We start from the raw sequence: 12,346 nt of genomic DNA, 5'->3' as shown, positions 1-12,346 counted from the left end.
CTGCGTTGTGAAAACAACACCATGATTACTGAAATCTTCTAAAAAATTTACAATTACAAGTAAGACTTAAAAGAAAGATCACACACTGAAAGTATATGCAGATTTACATGTACAAATTAGCAACTAAAAGGTAGTAAATCTATTACCTAATAATGCATCAGAAGAAAATAACAAAAATCAAAACCCTCCTCCTTATTAACACCAAAATAAAGACTGAATTATACAGTTCTCATACAGTAGAGGTGCCTTCTGAGACTAACACATTCTTTCCAACTCAGTATGCAGAAAAAATAATTTCTACCCAGCCAAATTGCTCTACTCTCATCCAGGTACACTAATGTTTTCCCTTGTGATTTACAGAGGCAAATTTCAGATGCTCAGCTCTCTGAGACATGGTTATATTCTAATCAAAACATCACTCAGTTGTGGGAAAAATCAAAGTACAATTATACTAAAAGAAATATAAATAAATAGCTATTAAAAGCTGGGGTTTTTTGAGGAGAAAGAATGGTTTCTCGGGGTTTTTTTTCCATATTCTCCAAAACAATTTACAGTAAAAGCTCTCTGAAAAACCTGAAAGTCTGTCATTCAATTTACCCTACTAACAGATAAAAAAGGGATGTTTTGGGGAATGTATTTTATAAGCTTAATTTTCATCTCCCAGACAACTGGCATTCACTATGTCTTGTATTAAATTTTCCTATATGTGTTTCTCATATTCCTCAATAGCTATGTATTCCCACCAGACAGCAAATAATTTTAAAGTATGAACAGCCAAAGAGTAAAAAATATTAGAACAGGTTTGTAAAGAGTACTGCTTTAAACCACCTGCAAAGGAAAGTTTTTTGATATGAAGCATTTCCAAATTTCAGGTGTTTTAAGAATTAATTTGCAGAATTGTCATACTTTAAGGTGCATAAAAATGGGGTAAAGTCTACTGACATGTTGGTTATTACCCAGTAACTTCTGAAATGCAAATACTTAGAAGACATCTCACAATATTTTGTATAAACACATAAAAATGGAGAGGAAAGTGGCTTTATCTGGTAACTGCACCTTAGCTCATTTCTGTTGCATATTCAGAAGCATGTAATATTATCTTTTTTTTCTGCACAAAAGAAACTCAGTTACTTGCAAATTGCAAATCCTGAGCCAAATTCAACATGCTGTGATGCCATAACAGGATTTGCAAATTTTAATTCATGAAAAAACACAACTCAAAATCAACTCTAGAATGAAGCATAGCCACACTTGGACTTAGTTATTTTATTCAGAATTTCAGTACATAAAAGAGACATCTAAATCTCAAATAGTCTGCAAGTTGCCTGAAACAACAAAATCATTTGTTTATTTTCAAAAAGCAGAGATGCAATTTAACCCAGCCAACCATAGAATTAAACATGTGTCTAACAGTGAGAAAAATAGAAAAAACAGTTGTGAAATATGTTTGGCCACTGGCTGTAAAGCTGACTATAAATGCCTTTCTGCTTAAAAAATATTTTAATATTTCGGGCAAATATTTGTAGGTATTGTTAATAGGAGTGGGAAACTTTGAGGTTGCTCAAGTTTCAGACCAGAGTATCTTTAGAATATTGAATATCTTCAATATTCTAAAATATTTATGGCTCCACAGTGTAAGACATGATTAAAGTCACTTGTCTCACATCTAAGAATAAGCAAACTATCTAGGCAGGACTTGAATGAAACCTACTTAATGGTGCACAGGAAACCTATCTAACACCTGAGCATTTTGCAGTCAATATTGTTCAGGTGTTCAAGATACAGCAAATGGCCCTGAAAAAACAGTGACAGCTTGAAATTCTGGACAAATTTACAATGTTCTCAAATTTTGGCTGGACAAATTCCCAATAGAAAAGAATATTTCTTTCAGGTTTCCCTGATGTTTTTTTCCCCCAGGTTTTCTGTGCCATAGGAGCAACAAACTTTAAGGTAAAAGAAAATAGAAGAGGGAAACCCTCAATTTCTTTCAGCACTTAGGCTTACAATGAGAATTCCAAGGCCAAGAAAGGTAGAGAAAACTTTCTGCAACACTAATATTTTAAAAGCCATCTGTTAAGTGACCTAACACACCTTTCATGTCAGTAAATGAATGTCAACAGATGTACTTTTTTAACTGAAGAACTGCCTTACCCCCAGTTTACTACACTGTACTGACCAGCAAAATCAAAAGGTGTCAGTAGAATTATGAAACCCAGGAGAGGCTAATCTAACAGCAACCCAAAAAATTACCTACCTATAGTTTCCTTTTCCAGGAGGTGTACCATAAACCCCTGCATCCTCTACAGAGAACACATCTTCTCTGTATTTTCCAATAGAAATGCCTCTACCTTTAGAATTCTGAGTCAAGTGTAACTCTTGCAATGCCAGCCTCCTGGAAAGACTCTTTCCTTCCCTGTCTGCTGAAGCAGCCTCAGCTTCCCCTCTCTTACACCTGCCTAACTCTTCAAGGACGTTTTGACCTGTCAGCTAAACCTCCAGGGCTCTAGGTTTTGGCTAGTTCTTTTCCCATAAAGACAGTTCAAAAGCATGTATGGGCATTGCCTTAATACTGGTTTGGGTACACCTGCCTAAAAAGAAAAAAGAACAATCCTCTTCTCTTAGGAAGCAAATCCAGGGGGTTAACCAAAAAAGGACTACTATAAGAAAAGTTACAGGTGTAAAGCAGAAAAAAAGCTGGAGATCAACACATCTGCCTTTCCTTTTAGGTATCTGGAAATCAAAATGGAAACACACAAAAGTTAGATGCAAGTATTTACAATTTTGAATTAATAGAAAGGCAAGGAACAGATACGGAAACCTAATGGCTGCAGTGTAAAATTTCATTTACAGTTAGTAAGGAACTCAAGTTGCAACATGGAAGTGTTTCACATCAAAAGTAAGAAGAAAGGAAATAGAGGGCCTCAGTGAAAAAGAAGAGCAAGCATGAGCAGAGCCACATACTCTGCTGAAGACTTAAATAGTCTGTTTCTTTTGTCTATTGCCTTCATAAAAATGGTGATACCTGATCACAAGTAAATAAATACTAGAGCTTGGGAGTTATGTTAGATTTACTGCATCTAGAGAGCTAAATGAACAATCCATAAAGTATTAGTCATCATTTTTGCAAACTGATTATTTTGGAGGTTAGAGAATACCTGAGGGCTGTGGTGGAGAAAACAGAAAATATATCTTTAAAATGGGTCAAAAAGGATGATGAGAATCTGTTTGTCAGTGAAATTTATATTCCTGCATAAGAATTAGAGCGAATTATTAAAAAGACAATTTATAAGCATCCAGAAGACATGAAAGCTGTAAAACAAGGGCTAACATGAATTTACCAATAACATGCTTCTGTCAAAGTCTCTAACTGAACAGCTTGTTTAATGTTGGTAACAATAGATCTACTAACTCTCAACCACAGTAAAGCTTATAAAATGTTTAGGTACTGTCCAGTGTTACATTTCCATTAACAGTGTCTGGAAAATTAATTATATCAAGGCAATGTGGTTCAAAACTAAAATCCAGCGACCATTATTAACATCTTATTATCAAGGTGGAAAAGAAGTGGCCATAATTAATTTCATTTATAGCTTAGGAAACAGAATAGAACATATTCGTATGAAACTTGCAAGGGCAAACTTAAGTTAAAACAGAATCATCTTGGTAACTAGAGAAATGGTTTTAATAACAATACATAAAAGTGCAAATTAGTGTAAGAAATCAAATGGAAAAACACAAAAAGGAGAAAGAACAGCTAGACAGCAACACAGTAGAAACAGAGCTGGTGATTATAGTTGTTGCAAATCAAATAGGTATCAACTCTGTGGTACTGTACTAGGAAAGAAATTTTCAAACTGCACCAGCCTAACAAGATATAAACTATTCTTCTGAAATTTGGCTTGTTCTTATCCTTAGGAGGTAGAACACTTAACGATGAAATTTCCACAAATTCATTCTTTATTCATCTCAAAAGTGCATACCAATCACCAGAAAGAGCACACATTTACCTTGAGAAATGCATTTACTTGCCTGTAAGTATGCTTCTTAGTTCTTACATCTATATACATTACAGGTGCATAGTAAATTATTGTTTGAAAATTTGTCTTGGATGTTCAGGGAAAAAAAAACGTTTGAAATAAAAAAAAATCTACATTTTCCAAGACATAACTGCTTCAATATAATATTTGATAATTTAATATTTGAATATACTCTTTCAATATTTACACTTTCAGTTTCTTAATGCATACTTGAGGTTTCTACTTCTCACATTCTCTATTATGTTTCGGTGGTTGTAGTGAAAACAGGAAGCACTTCTCAGGTGTTCAAATAAACAGCTGTTGACATCAAAACCAAAACTTGAAATTAATATTCCAGACATTAATTAGCACAAGAGAAATTTACTGTAATAGACAAGTCTCAAAACAAGGTATATCAATTGATACATAGTAGCAATTAATCCTGTCAGAGTCTTACCATTAATTACCGGGGTATAAACAACAATTCCAACCAAGTTAGGATCAGATACTGTCGTGTCCAGAATAAGGCCACCAATACTGAAAGGAAAGTACAATATTTAAAATAAGGCAAGCAAGATCATTAAATATAAGATCAATACTTCATTCTCAGCTACAGACTAACATCACAATAGCTATTCACTTATTAAAACTGGCTCTTGTATAACAAAGACCACAGAGCATTAGCCAATTCCTCTACTTTTAAGATTCATAACTTTCATTGGATTAAATAATCTCTTAGATCAGAGGCAAAATTCCAAAGTCTAAATTCTAGAGGGCCTTAACTGTGTCTCCCAAGTACAATCAAGTAAGATACACAGAGATACAGGAGGACAATCAAGATGCTTCCATACAGCAAGACAAAGAGACCTACCTGCTAATAATCATGGCAGTTATAACAGGCTCCCATCCTGAGCGGAGGACAGTTCTGGTAGCTGGGTGTTTGGCAGCTATGACAATCCCCATTGGAGTCAGAGCCAAAAAGAAGGCACCAACCAAAGGAGATACATAGTAATATGTCTCTAAAATAATAATAAAGAAAAAAAACCCTTCTTTTACTCTCCAAATATTCCTACATGTTTTTCCTAATTTAGAAATTATTTATATCTAAAATAAATTATGATCTATGCCATACAATTGAGAAATTTTAATAGTCTTCATTACCATTACACCTGAAGTTTCAACTACTGCACTAAACAATATGGTTAATATCTGCCATCTGTGATCACTGTCTCTCATCTTCTCAAGGACAGAACCATCAGTACAAAGAATGAATTTTGAAAAGGATTTTTGTATAATGCTTTATGATAAAAAATACAGTAAGGATGTAGAATACAAAACATTACTTTGTAACTGAAGAAAAATGTTTAAAAGAAACTGAATATAATGAAAATGCATTTTGTTTATATCCAAATTCTTAGCATATGTACACTCCCTTCTTCCCAAAGCAGGTAAAATGGTAATCCTTCCAGAAATAGCATATCTAAAAAGATTCAAGCACGATGTGCAAAATTGAGACATTTATATCAATAACTCAGTTGTTTCATAGCCAGTCTGAGAATTAACAGGCAATTCTGCTGCCTGCCCCTACCCATGACAATTCCATCCTATTTCATAGGAATACAACTGCAAACACTGGTGAGTACGATCATAAAGCTGAGACTGTAAAGTAAACAGTTGCTTCCACAGAAAGAACACTATTTTTTTCTGATGAATTGGTTTTATAATCCCATCCTCACAGAAGCTACTACAGCGATCCAAAACTTCCTAATTCAACAGTGAGGTAAATAACGGAAAATTTATCCTAATGGCAAATATATATGTATAAACTGTGCAAATATTTCATTTTTAAATATCGGTTTTATGAGAAGTGTGGTCATGTACCTAATGCTAAAACACATTTTGATAAAACCTTCAAAATTTAGACAAGTCTTAAAGCAAAATATATTTTGAATTAACAGGTTGAAATAATTAATATAGATCACACAAACACTACCAAAGAGGAGTAGTTGGTATATAAAAAATATCCTCACCCATGTGTTATGGCTTATTACAATGGTTGCAAATCCAAGCAATTACTATTTTGATATTACCATAGTAGATCTCCTGAAAGAATTGCTGTAGAATTTTTAGAAGTTACTACCCTTCTGCATCAAGTAACAACCTCTGCAGCAGTGCCAGAGGTTGTAAGGTAACTTACATAACATAGTAAGTTATGTTTCCCTGGGCAAACTAAAAGTAGAAAGCTTTTAGTGTGAGAACAAGACAAAGACCAAGAGAGAAGTAATTTTTTCCTGTCCTTATCTAATTATTCTACAGTGTATTATCTCCCTCTTACTTTTTGGGGCCTTTTTTTCATCCTTTCACCTTTTTGTGACCTAAGAGGTAGACCATGAGAATACTCAGCTCCAGTCTAACTCTTGGGAACAGTGAGGGACCTTTTTTTTTAAATCTATGGCAGACTCTACTAGTAGAACATCTTACTACAAAAATCTAAAAATATTAACCTTGAGATGCATCTTTCAAGAAAAGGATAGACATCTTCCTCTTCATATTTAATTCACAGAAGAACCAAACGTATTTTACAATAGCAGAAGAATGGGAAGAGAAAATAAATTAATTCTTTTTTAGACCTCATTTCACTCATTTTTTCTTGGATTTATAGCAGGCAGCTTACATGGGAAAAGACATCTTGCTCAAATAATGCAGCCTCTATTAGAAATTAGAGGTAAACTGGAAATGTACTGCTTCAAAACAACTGCTAAGAACCTGAAAACAATAATGTGAATCATACACTTTGTCTTCTCAACCTGGATCAAATATATATGAGAGCTAAATGCATATTCTGTGAGAAAAATTGAAAGCTTTAAAGAAGTTTCCAAATCATTACTGACAAATAACAGGCAACATAGACCTCCACATATAATTTACTGAGTGTTCCTATTCCAGAGCACTTCTTGTGCTCTGTTGGAGGGAATGTGCCAGGTTCCAGCGACAGTCCTGGGGAGCCCTCTAGTGCTTTTCCCCAGCTATTTGACAAGGATTCACAGCTCTTTTCCGGGAGCTATTAAGAACTGTTAACTTTTCACTATTTGAATCCCCGCGTTTGATAACTTTGTCACTATTTTTGAAGCACTTAGATGAACCTTTAAAAATTATATATATGATGGTGGCCAAACAGGGTGTTTCATTTGGCCCTGGCCTGGGTAAAAATGCCTTTCCCTGTCTATTCAGGGTATGCCATAAAGTATTGTAACAACCCAAAGGCTGTACACCTCTGTTACAGACAAACATAAAGCTTGTACACAAATCATTTCCATCCTTACAGTCTTGTTGTCTGAAAACAACTCATCCCTTGCAGAGAGCAGCCAGAAAGTTATTTTTGTTTCTGACCATTTCATTCGTTAGGCTAATAAATCACAGGGGAAAATGTGTGAACACAGTCCAGAAGTGAATCCCACCAGTTTCATTACTACCCTATAAACTGAAGATTTCTTTTCAACATTCCCATTGTGCTTCTTATTTGAGCATTGAGAAAGCATGGAAACATAGAAAGAACATAAGAATATCTGTGCTGGATGAGGCAAAGTTCTCATCTAGTCTAGTATCCTTTGTCAGACTATGGTCAACAGTTCAATTATGGGGAGAAGAAAATAAAAATGACAGGTTTAGAGTGATGGTTCTTTCAGCATGCTCTGCCAGCTTTTGCTGTGCTTTGCATCAGGGATTCCATCTCTCAAGTCTCTACATCTGTCTCGTCAATGCTTCTCAAAGGATTTCTTTCTGACTGGTTTATCCAAAGTTTTCTAAAATCACTCTGGACCTCTTAATATATCACAACATTAGAGTTTCACATCCCATTCATGTATTGTGTAAAAAAAATTCTTTAACTTTTTTAACCTGCTGCCTAATCATTCTCTGAATGTCTCTTGCCCGCCATTCACAACTTGATATACTTCCCCTGAGCAGAGGGTGCTCCATACTTTTATTCCTTGTTACTGTTTCATAGTTCAAACACATGCATCTTGGAGACCACCTGTTTCCAAGGTCTTCATGGCATGTCCTTTCTTTAGAAAGACTTTCTTGTTTCCAAAACCAAAGAATACAAAGACATTGAAAAAAATACAAAGAGCAGAATGAGCAACTAGATAACTACATACTTCACCAAAAGAGAAGTATTTCCAGAAGACATTATAGATAGAAAATCGGGAGTAACTCTTGGAAGCATACTGATTCTTACCCCTACACATGTAGGATCTGCTTTCCAGCTGCAGTGGGAGAGCAAAATGTGAGTGGTCACGACAGCTATTAAAGCAGCAAAGGATCAGTTCAAACTGTACCCACTTCTTTTTTTATTCCTCCAAGATACATTAGGACTTCTGTATCTAGAAAGGTAAATTTCTACAAATGTGTCAAAGGGAGAAAGAAGTCCAAGTTTCTTTATCCATCTCTTTTGGGGGGGCTGAGTGTTTTTTGTTTAGCTTGATGGATTAACAGGAATAGAACATTATTGGACTTTCTCTCATCAGAAGAAAAGAAAGAAGAGATGCTAAAAAATATCTTCATCAATTTTCACTGTGAATTTACAAACTTCCTTAAAAGACACATTTAAAAGAAGTATTTGAGAAATACAGTTATTAGAATATAATAGGAAGGATTTAAATATAGTTATGAAACAAAAAATACTATTTAAATTTTAACAAAAATACAGAAAATATTTAAAAATACTTCTTTTGCAAGCTGATACATTTAAGCTGACATCATGACAACACTTTGTAAGCATGAAAAACCAAACACTGAAAAAAACCCTGCAAGTCACACTATGGTAGCTTGAGTCTTATTAGATACTTTTTCTGGCTGATGTTATAATACAGAAAATTGTTGTAAATACGAAAAATTTTGGACAATGAGCTGTAAAGACTATATGTGATGATATCAGCATCTCTGGTAAGTTATGGACAACACAATATTTTATCTGTGGTATATTATAGTATAATTGCCTACAATTATGTCTTTTAAAACACAATAAACTTCTAATCGTTTCTATGGCATGAGTTAGTTGCAGCAATGATTTCATTTTTAATAAGGCTCTTAACATTCTTTTCCCACTGTGAGAAAATGTTTTCACATTATTTGTTTCTTCATTATCATGGTTTGTATTTCACATGTAGGTTGCCTGTGATATTGTCAAAGTCTTTCAAATATTTCTAGATTGTGCCGAAGTTCAGGTTAGTGACTTCTATGATTTATTAAAATAAAAGGGAAAAAAATCATGGTACTCTAAGATTTACCATTTAATGGTATAAATGTTGACAAAAAAGTAAGTCAGACTAAAAGGTTTGCTGAAGTTCTCCCTCCCAGCCTTCTCCCCACCCTCCTAACCCAAAAAAGGTTCCTAGGGAATCATACACATTTAAAAGCACACTTACCAAGGCAAGTGTACAGACCCTGACTTATCCATGCTAATATGGCAAGGGTGATGAGATCGCCAAAACTTGCTGCAATAGGAGTGGCAACGTTGTCAGGATTAATACCAGTCTTCTTAGATCCAACAATAACTCCAACCATTATTACTCCTAAATTCAACAAAGAAGACAGTACAGTAACTGCATCCACTGTTGCAATTCCCCAGAACATCCCAAGACTATGACAATTTCAAACTTAATAAATAAGAGGTCAGCGCTTTTTTTCCCAGGATTATTGGTCTTCCTTCCTGATTGACGACTGTGTTTTTAAGTTTTAGCCATTTAAAAAAATGAACATACACATTTTTTAAAAATACAGCAAGCACACATAAAACCCCAACAACAATCTGTACAATGAACTACTTTGCTTATTAGAATAATAAGCTACTTTGCTTTACTAGAATGATTGCACTATTGTCAGGCAGCTATTTCCTGAAAAAAAAAAAAGGAGTGTGTCCTTTTCCAATCCAACTTCAGTCAGGTGAAGTTACCTTTCAGTAACTTCAAGAACAACCTTTCAGTAACTTCAAGTAACAACCAAGAAGCTACATAATAAATTATACCAAGACAACATATAAAAAATATTACTTGCTACACACTTGAAAAAATTAGAGGTGCTAATTTGTATTTTTTCCTATAAACATCAACACTAACTTTTGAAGAGTATTCTCCTTGCAAAATCTAAGTGGCTACAAAAAAATAAAATTCACACTGTTACAGTCTTTGGCACAACCTGAGTAACTTCCCTCTCATCAGATATTATGCATAAGAACTTCAACTGTATATGCTATCCTTTATGTTATATTATAAATGGTATGCTACATTAGGAGTTCACTTTCAGAGAAACTAAAGAGTTTAAGGAGTTTAAGGATTTATAAGGAATTGTAGCCTAAGGAATTATAGACACTAGGAAATTCTCTAAAGAAAGAAGTGGCATGATCCTGTAGGGTAAAAATATATTGCAAAAGCACCTATTTCACATGTAGGAGAATAAAGCTTAGAAAGTAATTTCCTGTACTGACACATCACCAGGACAAAAAACAAAGTTTCTCTTCATGTCCAAATCATACATGAGAAGTGTAAAACATGCACTAATGTTTCACAGTTTTCTCGCTGCCCTTAATTCTGCACATGATCAAAGTCAGTGGCTTTCTAGTCTCTAAAAAACATGTGTGCTCTTAATTCCACGCAAAATTTTAACTATTTTGTAATTTTCACATACGTAAGGATAGCAAAGCAGTAAAACAAGGAAGTTACCCATTTCACTTGACTTACTATTCTTAAGACTACTGACCATGTATTCATTAAGAACATGTCACAAGTAGAGCTACTTTCCTCCTCCCCTTCCTGTTCATTAAGTACAACATTTTATAGTTAAATGTTTCCTGACAATTAGGAAGAGAATTAAATTCATCATGCCATATTGCTCCAGACAGACACTGGTACTGTTTGTATAGCTGGACCTGAACTTGGTCCAAACCTTTCAAATAATGAGCCAAATTGTTCACTCAGCCACAAAGCAGAGCACAAACTAACACACAAGCAGCATGGGCAACCTGGAACTCTGAATTCAGTTAAGCGAACATCCAGGATCACTTGAGTGGAATTATAAACAAGTTTTACCTGCTTAGTAGTAAGAATATATTTTGTACATTAATGAATATAGAAGGCGGGGGAGAAGTTGTGCATCATAGTAGGTAAATTCTCAAGACCCCACTTTTTTGTGTAGATATGCTCGGGAGGTCATGAAAATCAAAAGCTTTTCAAAGACTATGAGAGGAGAGGAATGCAACATGCCCACCTATATGGAAATTGCAAACTGCAATATCCTCAGCTGCTTTTCAGATGTATTGTACCTTACCGGATTGAAATTCTAAAGAAATAGCAACATAAGACACATTCTGCATCCACAGAAAAATAAATACCACAAAGTAATACATGTACCCCCTTTACCTTGCAAAAGAGAAGCTATGAAGGCAGTTGCTACACTGCTAGAACACAAAAGGACTGAATGATCAAAGCGGTATTTGCCCTCTGGAATCCAGCCCAAAATTACTGCTGCCACTGCTGCCAGAAAACCAACCACTGTTGCCTGAACCTGGAAAAGAAAGTGAATTAATAAAATAATTGACACACTTAGAAGGACCACAGAATCATTTTCTGCTAGCCTTTCCTCCTATCTACATTAACATGCCAGGTATAACAGGAGCATGCTCATCTATTTTGTAGAGAGGATAACAAACTTGGATGACGAAGAAGAAAAATCTTAGGCCAGCAGAAAGGGCTATAGCAGCATTTTACAGACTCCAGAATACCAAAAGTTGTCACAGACATCTTTTCATAAAAATCCTTTCTTTAGGATTTTCCCTTCTGGGAAGCTGAGGCCCCAGAAAAAGAATGTAAATGATGGTTATCTGCTGCTGTGGAATGCAACAGGTGCACCTGTGATTGGCCCATGTTGGATGTGTACACTTAATGGCAAATCAAGGACCGAGCTCTCTCTGGGACAGAGTCAGAGAGAGCTCCTTTGTTATTCATTTTTTCTATTCTTAGCTTAGCTAGCCTTCTGAGAACTTTTCCTTCTATTTCTTTTTAGTATAGTCATAATGTAATATAAATCATAAAAAAATAAATCAAGCCTTCTGAACATGAGGTCAACATTCTCGTCTCTCTCTTCACCCTGAAAATCCTTGTGACCACTGTGACAAGAAGTAAAATCAGGAAGAGGAGCTCAGAAATTACAAGAAGCCAATGCCTAAAGAAGCTTCTAAACCACTCAAAGTAGGGAAGTCACAACATAAATATTTCACCTGTGTTTTAGGAATGTTACATTATAACTTATGAATCAGAAATAGTTCTCAAGAAACA

At 34.9% G+C, this 12,346-nt stretch overlaps 1 protein-coding gene across 3 annotated transcripts in view; it reads right to left on the bottom strand.

Moving 5' to 3' along the window:
* SLC41A2 (solute carrier family 41 member 2) overlaps positions 1-12,346 on the bottom strand; it is a 60,937-nt gene that overhangs the window by 35,091 nt on the left and 13,500 nt on the right. For all 3 annotated transcript variants that reach the window (XM_054277481.1, XM_054277474.1, XM_054277478.1), the window contains exons 5-8: positions 11,432-11,576; positions 9,443-9,589; positions 4,888-5,035; positions 4,474-4,553 (exon numbers count right to left, since the gene is read on the bottom strand). In XM_054277481.1, coding sequence (XP_054133456.1) covers positions 4,474-4,553; positions 4,888-5,035; positions 9,443-9,589; positions 11,432-11,576 — 520 coding nt within the window. The remainder of the gene's footprint in view (positions 1-4,473; positions 4,554-4,887; positions 5,036-9,442; positions 9,590-11,431; positions 11,577-12,346) is intronic.

The sequence above is a fragment of the Melozone crissalis genome, unplaced genomic scaffold, assembly GCF_028551555.1.
Source record: "Melozone crissalis strain CALT ecotype California unplaced genomic scaffold, PUWL_Pcris_2 ptg000004l_1, whole genome shotgun sequence".
Lineage (NCBI taxonomy): Eukaryota > Metazoa > Chordata > Aves > Passeriformes > Passerellidae > Melozone > Melozone crissalis.
This window is presented reverse-complemented; position numbering and strand designations above follow the sequence as displayed.